General features: G+C 45.7%; 1 protein-coding gene across 1 annotated transcript in view; it reads left to right on the top strand.

The window, feature by feature from the left end:
- Positions 1–20,077, top strand: part of CTNNA1 (catenin alpha 1) — a 174,219-nt gene extending 154,142 nt beyond the window's left edge. Inside the window, exons 12-18 of the mRNA XM_068980319.1 lie at positions 9,468–9,668; positions 10,180–10,331; positions 14,580–14,690; positions 16,226–16,407; positions 16,527–16,632; positions 17,937–18,071; positions 18,934–20,077. Of these exons, the coding sequence (XP_068836420.1) occupies positions 9,468–9,668; positions 10,180–10,331; positions 14,580–14,690; positions 16,226–16,407; positions 16,527–16,632; positions 17,937–18,071; positions 18,934–19,221 (1,175 nt within the window). The 3' untranslated portion in view covers positions 19,222–20,077. The remainder of the gene's footprint in view (positions 1–9,467; positions 9,669–10,179; positions 10,332–14,579; positions 14,691–16,225; positions 16,408–16,526; positions 16,633–17,936; positions 18,072–18,933) is intronic.

The raw sequence follows: 20,077 nt of genomic DNA on the forward strand, positions 1-20,077 counted from the left end.
TCTGGAATCTAAATGCAAAGCCCCCCTCTGGAGATAGATATTACATTCCTAAACTTACTTACCAAGTAAGGCTTGGTCTCAAGGGATTTCTAGTCCTCTTACAGCAGAATAAAATATAATAGAATCAGATGTCCCTCATGCAGCATTCTTCAGATCAGAAAACAAAAGGGATTTTGCAGTGGCATTTAGTGGGATCCAGGCATTATTTTTAGGGTATATGACATAAAACAGAAGAACAGTAAAGAGGAATCAGATTTTCTAACGTAACTTTTGTCTGGTGAGTATGTTTAATTATTATGCAAATATGGGAAAATAGAAGGGTTGACTTGATGGAAAGGAGTTCAGACTGTTTCCATTTAGCAGATAAACACACAGAATAGTCGTCTCAGTCAGGAGGTGGTGGTGCTTTCAGAGCATCTGAATTTCAGAGACCCTCATTAGTGTGTTTCTCTAAGGTTTTGTCACAGTCTTGCTTAGTAGTGCCAGGTAATTAATTAATTAACAGGGTAAGGCTATTACTCAAAATTCCTCTGGTTGTCATGGTGTGCTTTTCAGGGGCTTGGTTTGAAAGGAAGAGACAGGCAGATGCCTGTGTAGAGTGCTACTGGATTGATCAGTTAAGTTTTGGCATTTAGATTCCTTTATACCCTTATACACTAACCTCATCCATTGCAGCTTTAGCACTATTTATGTGGCAGATTAGAGATATCCCCCCATCTCACCCATCAGACTGGCTTTTGTTGAGAGGAATCCCATTTTCTAGTGGGCAAGCACCCAGTGGTCCCCAGCTCACAGCCTTTTGAGAGGTGCCCCCCCTTGAGAGGTTGGACAGCAGGTGCCATCTGTAGCAGCTGTGTGCTTTTTAGCAGTCTTTCTAGCAGAAGCCAAGGTCTGCCCTCTCTGCCATTTCACATTGCCCAGAGGCACAGTGGTGCTCAGTAGTTCCTCAGTAAAGTGGGCATAACTGCCCGGCACAGGCTCTGGCTTAAGGTTGGTGCACTTCATGAAATTTGACCTAATGAAAAGTAAGAATGCGACTTGACTCCTTGGTGTGTTAGTGCTTTCCCATGTCCTGGGGTTTTGTGGCCCTTTGGCAGTGGGATAGGTTTGGAGAAATATTTCCAGTAATGACTTTTCCATCAGTCCCTCTTGGAATCTATGGGGCCTGTGTGTTTGCTGCAGCCCTGTCTACTCATGAGAGCCCTTCCAAGCATAAGTTACTTAGGGGATAGGACTGAAAGGACCCTCTGCTGTTTTAGCTCCATTATTTCTGCATATTCTGTCCCATTGGTTCCAGAAGTTCCCTTGTGCTTATTATAAGTTATATCCCAAGTTTTGCAGCTTAAAAAATAATGGTCATATTGTGTATAACTTGGTAAAGCCACCAGGACCCTGATGCCAGTGTTTCATGAGGCTGCAGGGCAGGGGGAACTTGAGTCACTGTGTATCAGATGTGAGCCAGTGGCTCTTGCAAATAGAGAGGGACATGCAGGCCACTTCTGGGGAAGAGGGAGGGGCACTCATTTTCCCTAAGCTGTTCTATTCAGAATGTTGCCTTGTAAATATTGGAGGTGATTTAGGATGCTACACCACATTCAGTAAACCATGAATATATTTATATGGGCTGATTCCTTAAGGACAGTGGTTTGAAATTTATCAAAGCGATAAAGACTGTTTGAATTTCATTTGAATTGTATTTGATAAATGTTTTCCGTGGAAATGCAATTTACTTTCTCATTTGTTTACTCTGCTTTCATCTGCAAGTTTTGATTTCTGTACCCTACCCCCTCCCTTCTCTTTTTTTAGGTTGCAAGTGGTTGGTTAGAGTGGTTATAATTGGGTTTATTGTTTTTTCTTAACCAAGTGCTCTTGGAAACAATATAATGCATTAGATACTTTGGGGCAACAAATAAGAGTAGTAATTTGTACTCTGCTTCATTGTCACTATGCCAAAGTAATTTGGTTTGATTGGTCTAAATAAAAGGATTTTTGTACCTAGTTTTTCTTGTTGTTGTTGTTTGTTTATTTGCAAAACTGCAGGACTGAAGATAAGGTAGGGAAGTGGTGGTGACATTTGATCTCGGACTCCCATGCATCCTAGATTGAATAAGTCACTCAATACTTCTGTGCCTGGTTTCCACAATAATTAATAGTGATTAAAAAAAAATTGGTTACTACAGAGTGAGTTAAATGTCAGGCACTCAGGCTCTTCTCATCATACTGGAGTACTTTCTCTATATAGAGTATTAATATTATCATTTCTTGTGTATGCATAAGGCTGCACTGATAAAGATATCCAGAGCAAGGGGAGGGCAGAATGGGCCCTGTTAGACATTGTGGACTGAGTGTAAGTTCATACAGGCTTTTTGGAGAATACCATTTGGCTTGATTCCCAGAGGGCAATTAGGCATCATAAATCTACTTTATATACATTTGCTTTTTGACTTAGTAATCCCATTGCTAGAAATTTTCCTGAGGATGGTTACACAGATGTTTGCCAGAATACCTGTGCAGGTATGTTCACTTCAACCAAAACGCCTAAGAGAAGACTAGATAAGCAAATGATGGCCCTTCCGTCTGTTCAGTAGGGCACAGCACAGCCATTGACATGGCTGCGGTAGATATGCAGAGGCAGTCCTAGAAAGATTTTCAAATGAAAACCAGATATATTAATGTCCATAATATGATCCCTTGGAGATAAGAGTGTTATGTTTGTGTGTGTGTTTCCCTGTTTGAAGCATCTACAGATAAAGACTATATTGAACCATCAGAGTTTTTAATGGGATCCAGATTGGTGTGTCTGCTCAAAATGAAGTTTCCTTAGAAATTCTGTTAAAGTAACTTATGGCTTAAGTTAGTGTGGCTACCTCCAACCCTCCTATGTTTGCATGTATGTCCAGTGGGAACTCACTTCTCCCTTAGGGCTCAAGTATAGAGAGCAGGTTGGTTGTGTCCTGGGTACATAGTGGACTCAGCTGGCTGGGGCTTTCTCATTGAGGGTAGAAAATGTTACTTTAGTCAGCTTCCTGAAATAGAAGCCTTCCTTGAGTGGCTGAAGAATGGCACGCCCTTCCCTGGTTTGGGTTTGTCTGGAAGAAAACCTGTATAAATTCAAGAAAATATAAATTGATTTTTAAAAACTACTTGCCAAGATGAAGGTTAATAAATCCTTGGTGAAGTCTGGGCCACTGTGTTTAATGAATAAAAAAAAATGCTGTGCTTTAGTGATTCCAAAAGGTGCTTTCCCACCCCGAGTAATAATAATCCTGAAACTGGGATGAGTCTTGAAAGTGAGTGATATAGGAAAACTTTGGTTCATAGTTTAATTAGCAACATCATTTCTTTTTTATTCCTTCTCTTCCCCTTCTCCAGATGTTGGGTTAGATTCAGTAAAAGTAGAAATTTTTAACCTAGGGCCTAGTATGGTAGGCAGGCTCAGTACCAGTCTGCTTAGTTTAAGTAATATGTAGATATTATTTATATACATATTGATGTAATAAGTATGTAAAAGATTTTTATGATCTAAACATGAGCTCTAAATCCCTTTATTCTTATGATTGGTTCATTGTTGTTGCTCAGTCATGTTTGACTCTTTGTGACCCACGGACTGCAGCATGCCAGGCTTTCCTGTCCTTCATGATCTCCTGGACCTTGCTCAAATTCATGTACATTGAACTCATGTTCATTGAGTCAGTTATGTTATCCAGCCATCTCATCCTCTGTTGTCCCCTTCTCCACCTGCCTTCAATCTTTCTCAGTATCTGGGTCTTTTTCAGTGAGTCAGGCAGCCAAATTATTGGAGCTTCACCATCAGTTCTTCCTATGAATATTCAGGACTGATTTCCTTTAGGATTGACTGGTTGGATCTCTTTGCAGTCCAAGGGACTCTCAAGTCTTCTCCACACCACAGTCAAAAGCATCAGTTCTTCAGCACTCAGCCTTCTTTATGGTCCAACTCTCATACCGTCCAGGACTACTGGAAAAACGGTAGCATTGACTGTATGGACCTTTGTCAGCGAAGTAATGTCTCTGCTTTTTAATGTTTTGTCTAGGTTGGTCATAGCTTTTCTTCCAAGGAGCAAGCATCTTTTAATTTCGTGGCTGCAGTCACCATCTGCAGTGATTTTGGAGCCCAAGAAAATAAAGTCTCTCACTGCATTGTTTCCTTATCTATTTGCCATGAAGTGATAGGACTAGATGCCATGATCTTCGTTTTTTTGAATGTTGAGCTTTAAGCCAGCTTTTTCACTCTCTGCATTTACCTTCATCAAGAGGCTCTTTAGTTCTTTTTTCCTTTCTGCCATAGGGGTGGTGTCATCTGCATATCCAAGGTTATTGATATTCCTCCCAGCAATCTTCATTCCAATTTGTACTTCATCCAGCCAGACATTTCTCATGATGTACTCTGTACATAAGTAAGCTGGGCTGGAAGAAGCACAAGCTGGAATCAAGATTGCCAGGAGAAATATCAATAACCTCAGATAGGCAGATGACACCACTCTTATGGCAGAAAGTGAAGAGGAACTAAAAAGCCTCTTGATGAAAGTGAAAGAGGAGAGTGAAAAAATTGGCTTAAAGCTCAACATTCAGAAAACGAAGATCATGGCATCTGGTCCCATCACTTCATGGCAAATAGATGGGGAAACAGTGTCAGACTTTATTTTGGGGGGGCTCCAAAATCACTGCAGATGGTGATTGCAGCCATGAAATTAAAAGACGCTTACTCCTTGGAAGAAAAGTTATGACCAACCTAGATAGCATATTCAAAAGCAGAGACATTACTTTGCCAACAAAGGTACGTCTAGTCAAGGCTATGGTTTTTCCAGTGGTCATGTATGGATGTGAGAGTTGGACTGTGAAGAAAGCTGAGTGCTGAAGAATTGATGCTTTTGAACTGTGGTGTTGGAGAAGACTCTTGAGAGTCCCTTGGACTGCAAGGAGATCCAACCAGTCCATTCTAAAGGAGATCAGCCCTGGGTGTTCTTTGGAAGGAATGATGCTAAAGCTGAAACTCCAATACTTTTGGCCACCTCATGCGAAGAGTTGACGCGTTGGGGGCAGGAGGAAAAGGGGACAACAGAGGATGAGATGGCTGGATGGCATCACCGACTCGAAGGACATGAGTTTGGGTAAACTCCGGGAGTTGGGTGATGGACAGGGAGGCCTGGCGTGCTGCAATTCATGGGGTCGCAAAGAGTCGGACACGACTGAGTGATTGAACTGAACTGAACTGAAGCAGGGTGACAATATACAGCCTTGATGTACTCTCTTCCCAATTTGGAACTAGTCTGTTGTTTCATGTCCAGCCAGAATTTTCTATGGTTTGTTGTAATCCGCACAGTCCAAGGCTTTAGCATAGTCAATAAAGCAGAAGTAGATGTTTTTTCTATGATCCAACAGATGTTGGCCATTTGATCTCTGGTTCGTCTGCCTTTTATAAATCCAGCTTATACATCTGGAGGTTCTTGGTTCACGTACTGTTGAAACCTGGCTTGGAGAATATTGAGCATTACTTTACTAGCATGTGACATGAGCGTAACTGTGCAGTAGTTTGAGCATTCTTTGGCATTGCCTTTCTTTGGGATTGGAACAAAAACTGACCTTTTCCAGTCCTGTGGCCACTGTTGAGTTTTCCAAATTTGCTGGCATATTGAGTGCAGCACTTTCACAGCATCATCTTTTAAGATTTGAAACAGCTCAACTGGAATTCCATCACCTCCACTAGCTTTGTTTGTAATGATGCTTCCTAAGGCCCACTTGACTTTGCACTCCAAGATATCTGGCTCTAGGTGAGTGATCACACCATTGTGCTTATCTGGGTCATTAAGATCTTTTTTGTACAGTTCTTCTGTGTATTCTTGCCCCTTTTTTTAATCTCTTCTGCTTATGTTAGGTCCATACCATTTCTGTCCTTTAACGAGCCCATCTTTGCATGAAATGTTCCCTTGGCGTCTGTAATTTTCTTGAAGAGATCTCTAGTCTTTCCCATTCTATTGTTTTCCTCTATTTCTTTGCATTGTTCCCTTAGGAAGGCTTTCTTAGCTCTCCTTGCTATTCCTTGGAACTCTGCATTCGAATGGGTATACCTTTCCTTTTCTCCTTTGCCTTTTGCTTCTCTTCTTTTCTCAGCTGTTTCTAAGGCCTCCTCAGACAACCATTTTGCCTTTTTGCGTTTGTTTTTCTTGGGGCTGGTTTTGATCACCATCTCCTGTACAATGTTATGAACCTCCGTCCATAGTTCTTCTGGCAGTCTGTTGATCTAATCCATTGAATTTATTTGTCACCTCCATTGTATAATCATAAGGGATTTGATTTAGGTCATACCTGAATGGACTCGTGGTTTTTCCTGTGTTCTTCAATTTAAGTCTGAACTTGACAATAAGGAGTTCATGATCTGAGGCACAGTCCGCTCCCTGTCGTATTTTTGCTGACTGTATAGAGCTTCTCCATCTTCAACTGCAGGGAATGTAATCCGTCTGATTTCAGTAACGACAGACTGGTGATTTCCATGTGTAGAGTCATCTGTTGTATTGCTGGAAGGAGATGTTTGCTGTGACCAGTGTGTTCATTTATTACCCCTGAAATTGGTTTATGTGAAAAGTTCAGTACATTATATCTTTTAATAGTACAGTGGTATAAACTCAAACAAGTCTCTTAATGTTTGAATTTGTTGTTATTTTTCAGTCAGTAAGTCATGTCTGAATCTTTTTGACCCCATGGACTGCCGTGCACTAGGCTTCCCTGGCCTTCATTGTCTCCTGAAGTTGCTGAAATTCATATCCATTTGGTCAGTGATGCTGTCCAGCCATGTCATCCTCTGCTGCCCCCTTCTTCTCCTTTTGCCTTCAGCCTTTCCTAGCATCAGGGTCTTTTCCAGTGAGTCAGGTCTTCGCACCAGGTGGTGAAAGTATTGGAACTTCAGCTTCAGCATTATTCTTTCCAATGAATATTGAGGGTTGATTTCCTTTAGGATTGATTATTTGATTTCATTTCAGTCCAAGGGACTCATTAGTCTTTTCCAGCACCACGGTTCAAAAGCATCAATTCTTTGGTGCTAAGCCTTCTTTCTAGTCCAACTCTCACATCCATATGTGACTACTGGAAAAACCAAAGTTTTGACTACTTTGTTAGCAGAGTGATGTCTCTGCATTTTAATATGCTGTCTAGGTTTGTCATAGCTTTCCTTCCAAGGAGCAAGATGCTGAATTATGGTCTTGTTAGCTGTCTTGTGGTAATTAGTTCTCCCCTCCCCCCCCTTTTCTCAGTGCTATATTTTGGCTCCTTGGGAAGATATTTATTTTAATGGATGATTTTTTAAAAAGTTTTTAAAAAGACTTTTAGAGCAATTTGAGAGGAAGCCAAATTAAGAAGGTACAAAGATTTTTCTATCTTTTTGTCCCCACACATGCACAGCCTCCTTGTTACCTACATCCCCCATCATAGTAGCACATTCGTTACAATTGATGAACCTACAGTAACACTGTTCACTCTTGGTAGTGTACAAATGTAGCCATCATTATAGCATCATACAGAGTGTTTTCATTGCCCTAAAAATCTTCTGTCCTCTACGTATTCACTCTTTCCTGCTCCAAAACCTGGCAACTCCTGAGGTTCCTTCATGTCTTTTCATAACTTGATAGCACATTTTTTTTTAAGTGCAGAATAATATTTCACAGTCTGGATGTACCACAGTATTTCAGGTCGCCTACTGAGGAACACCTCGATTGTGTCCTAGTTCTGGCAGTTATGAGTAAAGCTGCTGTAGATATCTGTGTGCAGGTCTTTGTGTGGACTTATGTCTTTAGCTCCATTGCAAAAATTCCACGGAATGAAATTGCTGTATCACATGGTAAGAGTAGGTTTAATTTTGTAGGTGTAAGCCATGCCTGCCATCTCCAGGGAACTTCAGAATGGAGGGCCCTGTTCCTGGAGCCTGCTGGGTATTTGGAAGCCCACAGGCAGGGCATTGTGGTGGCTCTGTTGTTTACTGGAGCTACTAAGTACTTGCACGTGCCTCTGGCTCCCCTTGAGATAAGAGGAAACAGCATCATGTCCACTTGCTTGTTTGAGGTATCTTAGGAGGTAAAGCTATTGTAATCACTCTTCTAGACATTGTGTTATGTAACATGACTGTGTCAGCAGAGGCTATGAGGGAAGGGTAATAACTTTTAGAAGGGAATTAAATCAGAACCAGTCCTAGATAATGACAAGTCAAAAGCATAAGGTAACCAGGATGGGAAAGAAATGGTCAACTGTGTTTCTCGGTCTTTATTAGTTATAATTTTATTTATGTATGGCTCTGCTGGGTCTTCATTGCTGCACCTGCTTTTCTCTAGTTGCAGAAAGCGGGGGGCTTCTGTTGTGGCATGTGGGCTCTCAGCCTTCAGTAGCTGAGGCACATGGGCCTACTTGCTCCGTGGCATGTGGGGTCCTCCAGATCAGGGGCTGATCCTGTGTCTTCTGCATTGGCAGGCAGATTCTTTACCACTGAGCCACCAGGGGAGTCCCCAGATGTGTTTCTTAAACAGATTACATTTGCTCTAATTGTCCTGACTCTTCCAGAAAAACCAGTGCATGAACTGTCTTGGTTTAAGAAAGGGAGCATGTCTTTAACAGACACTGCTTCTCAGATTTCTTGTGTGTCTTAAGGAAAGCTGCTTTCTGAGCAGGAAGAAAATAGCCAGACAATGACCTGGAGACTGTGTTGCTTACCCACCGGCCCCAGGTGTTGTGGGCAGCCCTATCATGAGGGCTTTCTGCTGGTGGACTGCACAGTTCCTGGTGGTGAGAACATTCCCTTTCCCATTCTGGGTCAGCCCCTGCAGATCTTCATCCATTTCAGTGGCTGCCCAGTGCCCATAATTTATTACTCTGTTCTGGGACATTTTGGTTGCTCCTACTTCGCTATTATAGATGAGGTTAACGTGAACTCCTCATTCTGGGGTTCCCAATACCCAGGGTCAAGCTTTGTCTTTGAGGAAAAACAGTTCTGGTAGATCTTCCAAATCCAACTCCACGAGGCTTTTGCCTGCCTTCCAGGCCCTTCTCATGTTCCAGAGTTGTCCTGATGTCTTGGTCGTTTGTCTGAATACCACTGGCATCTCCTGGAGCAAGGGGCAAGGGACTGGGAATAGTGAGCCCTGTCTTCTAATTTAGACTCTGGGATATAAAATCAGTGAAATTGTTTAAGGGAAAGAGAAATTATCAAGGATTCTGAAAGATGGGCTTCTTTGCCTGTCTCTTCTAAACCTGGAATAAAGATGGTTATTCTTGGGGTGATTGCGGGTCCAGTTTCCAAGCAGTTGATCCCTGGGTAGTCTGGTCTCTTGAGTGCATGATGTGCAAAGCTTTTGGCACTGTAGCTGGCACGCAGTGAGCACTGGATGAGTGACAGATGCCAGCTTAAAATCGTCCACTTCTGGTGGGAGGCCTCCTCCCTCATTCAGCTGTTTTTGTTCGTTCCTCAGAGAATCACATTTTGGAAGACGTGAACAAATGTGTCATTGCTCTCCAAGAGAAAGATGTGGATGGGCTGGACCGCACAGCTGGTGCAATTCGAGGCCGGGCTGCCCGGGTCATTCATGTCGTCACCTCAGAGATGGACAACTATGAACCAGGAGTCTACACAGAGAAGGTGCTGGAAGCAACCAAGCTGCTCTCCAACACAGGTGCGGGACCCCTCCCTCACCTGTGCTCCTCACACACAGATGGCCCTGTGGTTAGGAAGTAGGACACTGGGGCTCAGTTTGGTTTTCGGACAAGAGTTCTGGAAGGTACATCGGATTTATGAGTCATTGGTCAGCCACAGTAAGACCACACAAACACGTTTCCCTTACTTGTGTCCCACAGGTAGTAATGGGAGTCGTTCTGAACTCTGAACTTCTGAGTTATATCTCTAGTTAGTGAACATACTAAATTAAGGAGAGTCCCATTCTAGTAAGGCTTCTAGTTAATCCCAATTCAAATTCTCAGCCATCTAAATCCTGTGTTGCAGAATCTGGCCAGAGACAAAGAAGAGGATTCAAGTCTTTGTAAAATATGGCATTTAATTTATTTGAACCATAAATACCTCTCACATAGGTAGAAGCAGAGGCTCTTCATCATACACTCTGCCTCTCTGCATCTGACTGAGGGATTTAGGAGGGCTGGTGGTGATGTTATCATCTCTCTTCTCCGCAGTCATGCCACGTTTTACTGAGCAAGTGGAAGCGGCTGTGGAAGCCCTTAGCTCAGACCCTGCCCAGCCCATGGATGAAAACGAGTTTATCGATGCCTCCCGCCTGGTGTACGATGGCATCCGGGACATCAGGAAAGCGGTGTTGATGATAAGGGTGAGTAACTGCATTTCAGATGTTTTAACAGCTTCCTTCTTATCATTTGCTAAACTTGAGCAATGCATCATTCTGGAACTCAACAGATGTGTTGGCAGTATATTAAAACCATGAATCTAAGGGCTGTTAGGAAGAGATACGTTTAATTACGTTGTTTAAAATGACTTTTAGTTGTAAGTTAGAGCCCAAACTTGGGCTGAGAAAAGGGGACCTAGTATGAATTGAGGCTTCCTCTTGAGTTAAAGGGCAGTGACAGAAAATAAAGGCTCCTCAGTGAATTTCAGAGAAGGGAATATTTCCTTTATTCAGGTTGAAACTGTTCTTTACATGGAGCACTCCTCACCCCAGAGGGGTGGCAGGCAGGCAGGGTACTAGAGCCCCAGGGTGTTGAGGGGAAGGATGAGGGGCTGTGCAGCCCTTGGTGATGCTCCTGATCTCTAGGGCCAAGTGTCGAGCCCTCTCACTGTGGCTGAAGGGAAGTGCCACCTGCTCTGGGCCCCATTTGACCCGTCCTCTCTGAGCCAGCGGCAGTTCTCACCATCTGAGGCAGTGTCTGGGGTCCCCTGGGCATGAATAGTAGGGTTTTGAGAAACCACCACCTCCTCTGTGATCATCCCGTGTCTTAGGCTGGGACTCACATAGCAGCTGATGCCTCACACGCTGTTTTGAACATGAATGTGTTGCTCTGGAAGCAGAGAGCAGGACCTGTGCCAAGCTCTCCCGGGGTCACCCCCAGGCTCGGGCCAGCCTTGCCATAGCCACAGAGCCAGCATTTGGAAGGCAGGCCTGCTGAGTAGACGGCTGCTGGCCTCTGCTGACAATCTAGTCTTGTCGGGGAGCTTCCGTTACACCTTCATGGTTTGCTAGTCCGACCGCCCAAGGCGGACAGGGTTCTGTCCCCCTTTTTATCCCCTCAGCTGGAAACAGAAGCCATTCCTAAGGTAGTTGCATCAGGCTGGATACATTCTGTATGCAACGTAGAAACACTTGGGCATTACTGCACTTCTCTCAGGGGTAAGGAGCAACAAGAATGGCTCAAGGACTGTATGGCTGGCTGCTGGCTGTTCCTGCAGGCCCGGGTCACCTGCACATACTGGGGGTTGGGAGGGGATCTAGGGGAGCCTGTTGCTTTGTTCACCCCTGCTGCTGTGCTGGAGAGCAGCCCATGCTCAGGGAGGCCTGGCCCCCAGAGGTGCGAAGGGGTCCCTGGGTCAAGCGCACCAGTGGTGGCAAAACGCAGCCCTGTTTTTCCAAAGTTCTTTGCATGCGGACAGAGAATAGAAGATACATTAATAATCATGAGTTGCTGAGTGTCTGAGGTTAATGCCTTTGGGGTTTTAAATGAGCTGGCACTGCACACACCCCAGGATACCTGCACATCTAGGGCCTGTTCTGTGGAAGCAGGATTCCTCCTCACATCTGAGACTCTCAGCAAGTTCCTGCATCTCTCTAAGATGCAGATGATGGTGTTGATAGCTTGATGGGATGAACTGGAGATAACGTGCTCAGGTCAGGGCCTGGCATGTAGTAGCTGTTTCTTGTGTGCTTACTGCTGTGTGGGATCGTAAGTAGGAGAGGCCCTGGAAGGTGTGGTGAGATGGAACCTGGGTGTGGTCACCTGGGAGGGCTCAGGGAGCAAGGACGGGTAGGTCTGCAGCAGCCTTGGTTTAGTTCCTCCTTTTTGTCTTGATTTAATTCAGGAACCATCCTTCCAATCCAGGGCCTCTTGGTTTCTTGATGCCTTGTACTTAGCCTCTTTTGCCTACTTTTGCCTGGTCCTTGTCATAACCAGCATCCCCATCATCCCTTCGGTCAGCTGCTCCCTTTGGTTCTGTGACTCCCAGCAATGCTTTGAGTCCATCAGGATCTCATCAGGTTGGTCCTCCCCACTTGCAACCCTCCCTCAGCCTCTCGGGTCCTTGCCTCACTCCTATTCCAGCTTCTGTTTCATCAGTACAATCTCTTCTGCACCCTTTTACTCCCCTTATTTGCCTTTCAAAATACAGCCCTAGTGAAATTCTGTCTTCTGCTGAACATGGTGCATAAAAGTACAGTCATCTGACTGGGGTCACTGGACCCAGGATGTCAGGGGACTGCCGGTGCTACACAGTCTGGGAACACTTCCTACCTTCCTGCTTGCCTCCCCTTTCCCCACCTGTGCCCCATCCTACCTGTCTGGCCCTGGTAACCGTTTCACTGAGGATCCTAAAAAAGTGAAAGTGAAGTCACTCAGTCACGTCCGACTCTGCAACCCTATGGGCTGTAGCCCGCCAGGCTCCTTCTCCATCCATGGGATTTTCCAGGCAAGAATACTGGAGTGGGTTGCAATTTTCTTCTCCAGGGGATCTGCCCGACCCAGGGATCAAACCCGGGTCTCTCACATTTCAGGCAGACGCTTCACCCTCTGAGCCACCAGGGATCCATCGTTCCCGAGGATCCTGAGGTGGTTTGAACATCTGCTCCTGGCTGAGCCTGTTCCCTGCACTGGGTCTCGTTCCCTGTTCCTCCAGCACTTTTCCCCCAGCAGACAAACATGCCTTAATTTCTCCCATCGGAAGAAAACTCGCTGGTCCCTCCTCCTCCATCTTCACAGCCCGGGACCACGGGTACACCCTGTAGCATAGTTTCTCACCTGTCTCTTTTCTGACTGTGTTCATTCGCTTGGAGCATAAAGATGAGAGGAAACCAGTGAGAGGCTGACTCCCGTGGTCCACTCCTCTAGCCACCCTGCTTGCTGCCCCTCGCTTGTCTGCCTCAAGCTTGTCATCCCCAAAGTGAGCTCCGCATCTCTGCACTCGACGTCTGTCTTCACTTGCTTAGGCCCAAACTTCAGATTCACCTTTGATTCCACTTTTTGCCTTATACACTGAATCTGATTTATCCGCAGATCCTGTTGCCCTACCTTCGTAATAAATAGGGATTCTGAACATGGTTCCTGCCCTGGTCTAGGGCACCAGCACCTCTCACCTGGACTCATGCAGCTGCTTCCCAGTCTCGCTGTTCACATCCTTGGGTGCCTGCAGTCTTGTATCTGTGAGATTAGGGATGTTTGTCTCTGTCATTCTGTACCTTAAGGGCTCAGAACTGCTTGCTTGGCACACAGAGATTCAACAAGTGAATGAACAGATAGAAGATAATTTGGTTTCCCTGGTAAGAACAGTTCTTGGGTCTGTGATGGGCTATGGAGGAAGGTGGGCAAGTAGAGATGCTGTTAAGAGGCACCTCTCACTACAAGGCTCAAGTGTCTGAGACTCCAGAATCACAATGGCCAACAAGCAGCTGGACTCCAGGTGTTGCACTGACATGTAACTCACTGGTGCCTCAAGTGACCCCTCACTGTCCTCACCTCCACACGGAGGGCAGGCCCCGCCTTCACACGTGTACAAACCCAACATACTCTGGGCAGTCCGGATGCTTCCTCACAGGAAGCCCTCAGGCTGTGGTTGGATTAGGTCCTGGTGCAGATGAGGGACTTGCCTCACTGCCCTCTTGTCACAGGCTGGCCGGCTGGGCCAAGAGCCAACCCCAGCTGTTCTGCCTGCTGCCCTGTTGCTGATAATTTCCAGAAGATTACATTATGTTTTAAGTCAGCAGCTAATCACGAGAGGCTGGAGGGTGTACAAAATAAGAATTTTTATTTCATAATTAAAGCAAAAAAATTATCAGTTCCTTTGGTATTTACTCAGACTTTATCTGCCATCTTCTCTCTTCCTTTAATAAAAGTACATAAAAATACACTGCCTGTTTTTACTCCTCAGATCAACCTTTGCTAACCTAAGAGAAATCCCAGTATTAATTCAGTTAATTTTCTTCTTTCCATAAAAAAATGGCAAAGTTATAAGAATCTGTTTAATGTATGAAACTGCTATTTTTACTACAGTACGTTTTCCACCCAGAACAACTCTCACATTTGTCTTAAGATGCAGGTGTTGGAGAAGTATATGAAGTGAAAACCTTTTGTCAAGCAGAGTCTTGACTCTTCGGTAGAAACTGAAACCCTCTAGGTCCTTTGGGAATGCTGGTGTGGTGCCTTTGCTCGCTGTTTGTTGAACGGACTGCTTGGCACATGCATCAGTGAAGCAGGGTTCAAATATTGAGCAATTTTAACTTGATTTCTCATGGCTGTTTGGAATACTACAGAAAATTCTGGATGTCTTTACATCAGACCCTGGGGCTATGGGCCCAGGGGCTCGGGGCTGCTGGCGGCCCAGGGTTGTGTTTGACTTGTCATTTCTGTCTTGGTGGCAGACCCCTGAGGAGCTGGATGACTCTGACTTTGAGACGGAAGACTTTGATGTCAGAAGCAGGACAAGTGTCCAGACAGAAGACGACCAGCTAATAGCTGGCCAGAGTGCCCGGGTAAGGACCAGGTTTAACTTGTCCTGCAGACCTCCCTGTCTCTCCCTGTTCTTAGCTTTTTCTTTTCCAGAAAAACTCTCTCATTATTGAGAACCCCATTTTCCTTCTCGTTTTCTCTGGCAGTGGAACCTTACCCTAAGTGTGGCACCTGCCAGTCCATTGTAGGTCCATCCAGAATGTCTCCTCAGCTAGAGCAGGGCAGGGACATGGGCCCCTCAGCTGCACCGAGGCTTTGGCTTGTGAAGAGCCCCGAGTCAGGAAAGCGCTATGCTCCAGTCAATGCAATGTTTGTTAATAGGACAGTGAAACTCAAAAAAGATTGCTGTCTTTGCCTATCTCAATGATACCATGGGCATGAACTATTTAATTATTCATGGGGAAAAAAAATAACAGTGGTACATTCAAGAAAATCAGAGCCATTGCATTCATTTGAATCGTTAAATCTTCAATCAATTGCATTTATGTTTTTGGGAGGATGCCAAGAAATATTACTAAGGAGTCTTTTTTCACCCCTTAGAAGTCGTTTTGAACAGCGGGTTCATCTCTGCTTTAAGCCCCACTGGGTCCTAGCACTTGGGGAGCTGAGTGGAGAGGAGCCCTAGGCCCGAGTCTGGGGCTTGAGGAGGGCAGCGGGCCTCCAGGTGCCGCAGGTTCAGGTGTGAGTGCCGTCTTGAGTGCCTGAGAAGAAGTGTGCTCTGCAGCAGGTTCTCTTCTGCTTTCTTTAAAACTTGCATTTTAAGACTACTTCTGGGTCATCTTGGAAAGCTGGCGATGTATATACTGCCACCAGGGAAAGGCCTGCATGCATTAGCCCCTCCCTCATCCCCATGACAGGAGGCAGAGGATGACTTTTTTTTTTTTTTTAAGGTTAAAGGAAGTTTATTTTTCTTCAAAATAATTTTATCGGAGTATAGTTGATTTACAATGTTATGTTAACTTCAGGTGTACAGTAAAGTGATTCAGTTATACACATATGCATTTTTTTAGATTCTTTCATAGGTTATCACAGAATATTGAGTAGCATTCGCTGTGCTATACAGCAGACCCTTGGTTTTATGTATAAAATACTGTGCGTTCATGCCAAGCTCCTGATTCAGCCACACCCCCATCACGTTTCCCCTTTGGTAATCAACCCTAAGTTTTCAAAATCTGTAAGTCTGTTTCTGTTTTGTAAATAAGTTCATTTGTATCTTTTTTTAAAAAATCAGATTCCACCTCTAATATAATGTGATTTATTTTTCTGACTTTAGAGGATGAAACTTTTAAAGAATTAAGCAGGTTTTGTCCCTGTGCAGGTGTGATCACGAAGCTTGTACATTAGCCTTCAACCCCTCATACCCTGTTATTCTTGAAAGTGGGTCGGGAAGCTATAAACTTCACAAAATGAGAATAAATGGCTCTTCAGGCAAAATGAGGCCTATTAAAGCATTATCCTACCTATGTCATAGACTGCTTGGTGGAAATATTCTTGGTGAATGTACCGTGAGAACTTCATATTCTCTTTATGTAAGAGCTTTCTGTGCTTCTGATTTCAGGCGATCATGGCTCAGCTTCCCCAGGAGCAGAAAGCAAAGATTGCGGAACAGGTGGCCAGTTTTCAGGAAGAAAAGAGCAAGCTGGATGCTGAGGTGTCCAAGTGGGACGACAGTGGCAACGACATCATCGTGCTGGCCAAGCAGATGTGCATGATCATGATGGAGATGACGGACTTCACCCGGTGAGCAGCGCCCCGCAGGCCACCTCACGCGGGCCGGATGTGCTGCTCCGTGCATACTTTGCGGTGAACCTCCACCTACGAGGGCTTTCGTTACACTCATCCTTGTTCCCTTTTTTCAGAGGTAAAGGACCACTCAAAAACACATCCGATGTGATCAGTGCCGCCAAGAAAATTGCTGAGGCAGGCTCCAGGATGGATAAGCTCGGCCGCACCATCGCAGACCATGTAAGTAACAGACCTGCCCCACGGGCCTTAAAGTTCATGCTGGGCTTGGGCAGCCCACGGGTGTTTACAGGGTTTTTTCATGAGCTACAGCACTTTCCCAGTCTCAAACTCTTGATTAACATCAGCATAGAGTTTTAAGGATTTCTGAATTCCTGTTTCTTTGACAAGTTTTGTAAGACAGGCCCAGTTTGCATTACAGCACATCTCTGGAGCAGGTGTGTATGTCCTAAAATCTTGCCTTGATTGACAGCTAAAACCAGCCTTTACTCTTAGCTCTTCGGATCTCTTTAGGATAGCTCTGGGTAGGAGCTAATTCTGCAAGCCCCAATAATATACTGAAACTAAGTGTGTAAGAGCCTTTTGTGGGTGTATTTCATGTAAGAATCAGGAGCTCTTTTGTCTGGTGCTTTGGAAGCATGATGTGCCCAAGTGGGGACAGACGTCTATGTTCCCAGCCACCCAGCCTTCATCCCTTTTCTCTACTGATGTGTTGAAAAAAAATGTGTAAACCTCCAGGAAAGTTTACAAGTTATTTTCAGCTATAGTCACAAAGCCTTCCCACTGCTTTCCCTCAAGTGTCCACATGCTCAGCCTGCATCAGGGCTGCAGGAGAGTGACAGTGCCAAAGCCAAAGACTGGGAAGCCCTCCTTGATGCCCCTCTTTCACGTATAACCTGGCACTCAGCCCCAGTGCATCTGCTGGCCACACGAATGTGAGTGCCGTCTGGCCTCTTCCTCTAGCAGGCCCCACTCAGCCCATCGTGCACAGCCTGTGCCCACAAGACTGTGGCCTTTCCTCACTGACTCCCTGCTCCGCCCTCCACACAGCTCCTAACACAGTCTTCTTACACAACCATCTTAAAATGCAAATGAGGTCTGGCTCTGCCATGCTTCAGGAGCTGCTGAGAACAGAAAACCCTAGCCTCACAGAAGGGGGAGGTGTTTGCGTCAACACCTGAGAGGTGCTCTGCTTGCTTTGGCTGATTCACTTGTTCTCCATCTTTGCCTAAAATGACTCTCCTTTAATCAGGTGTTTACAGTGTGCTCACAACTGAGCAGATCTGGTCCCTCTGAGCAGACAGCCCTTTGCTCTAGCTCATGGCACTGTCACTTTTCTCCAGAGGCAGGGACCCCAGCAGAGTCGCTGAGGGTGGTGACAGCCCGGGTACTTGGATAACCCTCTCTCACCCTCGCTGCAGCACCGAGTGTGGAAGTTGGGGCACTGACTGGGCCTGTCGGAATAGCCCCAGGAGTGGGTGTGTTTGGGCTCAGAGTGCTTGGTGCCAAGTCTGCTCTCTCGCCAGTGCCCAGACTCAGCCTGCAAACAGGACCTGCTGGCCTACCTTCAGCGCATCGCCCTCTACTGCCACCAGCTCAACATCTGCAGCAAAGTCAAGGCCGAGGTGCAGAACCTCGGTGGGGAGCTGGTCGTCTCCGGGGTGAGTCTTGCCTGTCAGCGGGGAGGACATGCTGGGGGAGGGCCCCAAGTTCCCTCTCGGAGGCTGAGGGCTACACGGTTGGTGACAGCTAGGAGCCCTTACTGTGCTGGCCTCTTCCCTTTTGCTTCTGTGGGAAAGAGTATTTTTATCCTCCTTTCTTTCCTCTAGAGAGAAAGTGAGCCTGTTCAGAGATTGCAGAGACGTACAGCCTTTCTCAAACCCCCCTCCACCCTCAAGGAGCCCTAGTATGCTCTGTCCCCTTGCTGTTTCCCAGGTCACATCACACAGTTCTGGACCTGTCACCCTAGGGAAACAAGGACACCTCCCCCCGTGGAAGCCCTGTGGCGTCTGCTAAACCCCACACGATTTCCTTTCAAAGAACTTTGAATGTTGGACATACGTATACATTTGCTTACCTGCTCCAACATCAAATGCCCCTGTCTCTGGGGACAGTTATCCATCTTCTTTAAATGTGAGGGGAGCCCCCTGGGTCATTACTGAAAGCATGGGGCTCTCTGTCGAGGTGGCTGACTTAAGCCTCCCACCCCATGCCTGTGGCTGTTCACAGTGCTTGTTCTGCAGATCGTCCCCCGCCTTGTTTGAGTGAAAACTGTTGAGGGGTAGGGCAGGTAAGGTAATGGTACCTTATGTTTTTATTACTCCTCCCTTCAGAAGATCTGAAATACAGGCATTTTCAGGGTGTTTGGATGAGAGCACCTAGCTGCTGGGAGAGCTGATCAGGAACAAGGGCTGCTTCCGGCCCGGGGAGAGTGGGGACTCCCTGTCGGGGACTGACAGGCTGGCTGGACCTCCCACCCCAGACCCTGGCCCGTGCTCCTCACCTCCTGTCTGTGCCTCACAGGTGGACAGCGCCATGTCCCTGATCCAAGCCGCAAAGAACCTGATGAATGCGGTGGTGCAGACAGTGAAGGCGTCGTACGTGGCCTCCACCAAATACCAGAAGTCCCAGGGGATGGCATCCCTCAACCTCCCTGCTGTGTCGTGGAAGATGAAGGCACCTGAGAAAAAGCCCTTGGTGAAGAGAGAGAAGCAGGATGAGACGCAGACCAAGATTAAAAGAGCGTCTCAGAAGAAGCACGTGAACCCCGTGCAGGCCCTCAGTGAGTTCAAAGCTATGGACAGCATCTAAGGCTGCCCAGACCCTCCTAAAGATCCCTCACCGTTCTTCACTCACATATATTTGCTAAATAGAACACTGATGCTAGATCCCATAGGGAAATAGATTCTTGAGACCTGGCCAACCTAGTGAATTTTGCAAGGACGTACTTGTGTTTAAGTCATAGAATTCAGGGGCATATATCTAGCTATATTTTTTATACTCCTAAATAATTAAAAGTAAAAATTCCATAACCAAAGAGACTCCTACATGAACATGTTAGTGACACTGTTGACCAAGTTGAGAGGCCTGTCCTCCTAGTGGTGGCAGCAGTAGGTTTGGGAGAGGGGATCTGCCTGCACCTTGGTTCAGGGAGGGGCTTCCCCCGGTTCTGGCCACTTGGCTGGTAGTAAATGACCAAAGACGACCCGGAGCAAGCATCCCGGGCGTCTTAGGAGACCTTGGAGAAAGGAACATTCCCAGACAGGTCTTTAAAGGGACAGACCACACAAAACTAATTATCACGAAGAAAACAGATTAGTCTCTTTATAACATGAAAGGATTTTAATGCATGGTTACAATTACTAATGTACTCTGCTGTGGGACATTAATAAAGTTGCTTTTTTTCAGGCTAGAATGTTGTGATGCCATAATCAGAACATGTTCTTTTAACTTCCTTCAGCTTCAAATGCAAATTCATCATTGGGTTCACTTCTAATAACTGCAGTGCTTCCTGCCTTGGGCTTAGGAGAGAAGCCTGACAAAATAGTGTTTGCTTAGGCAATAATTTAGACTACCTTATTTGTGATTACTATAACTACAAGGTATAATTTTACTTTATTTAAATTTTATGAATTGGAATGTTTTTTACACTAACTTTTCCCAATAA

This window comes from Capricornis sumatraensis, chromosome 9 (assembly GCF_032405125.1).
Source record: "Capricornis sumatraensis isolate serow.1 chromosome 9, serow.2, whole genome shotgun sequence".
In the NCBI taxonomy this organism is placed as follows: domain Eukaryota; kingdom Metazoa; phylum Chordata; class Mammalia; order Artiodactyla; family Bovidae; genus Capricornis; species Capricornis sumatraensis.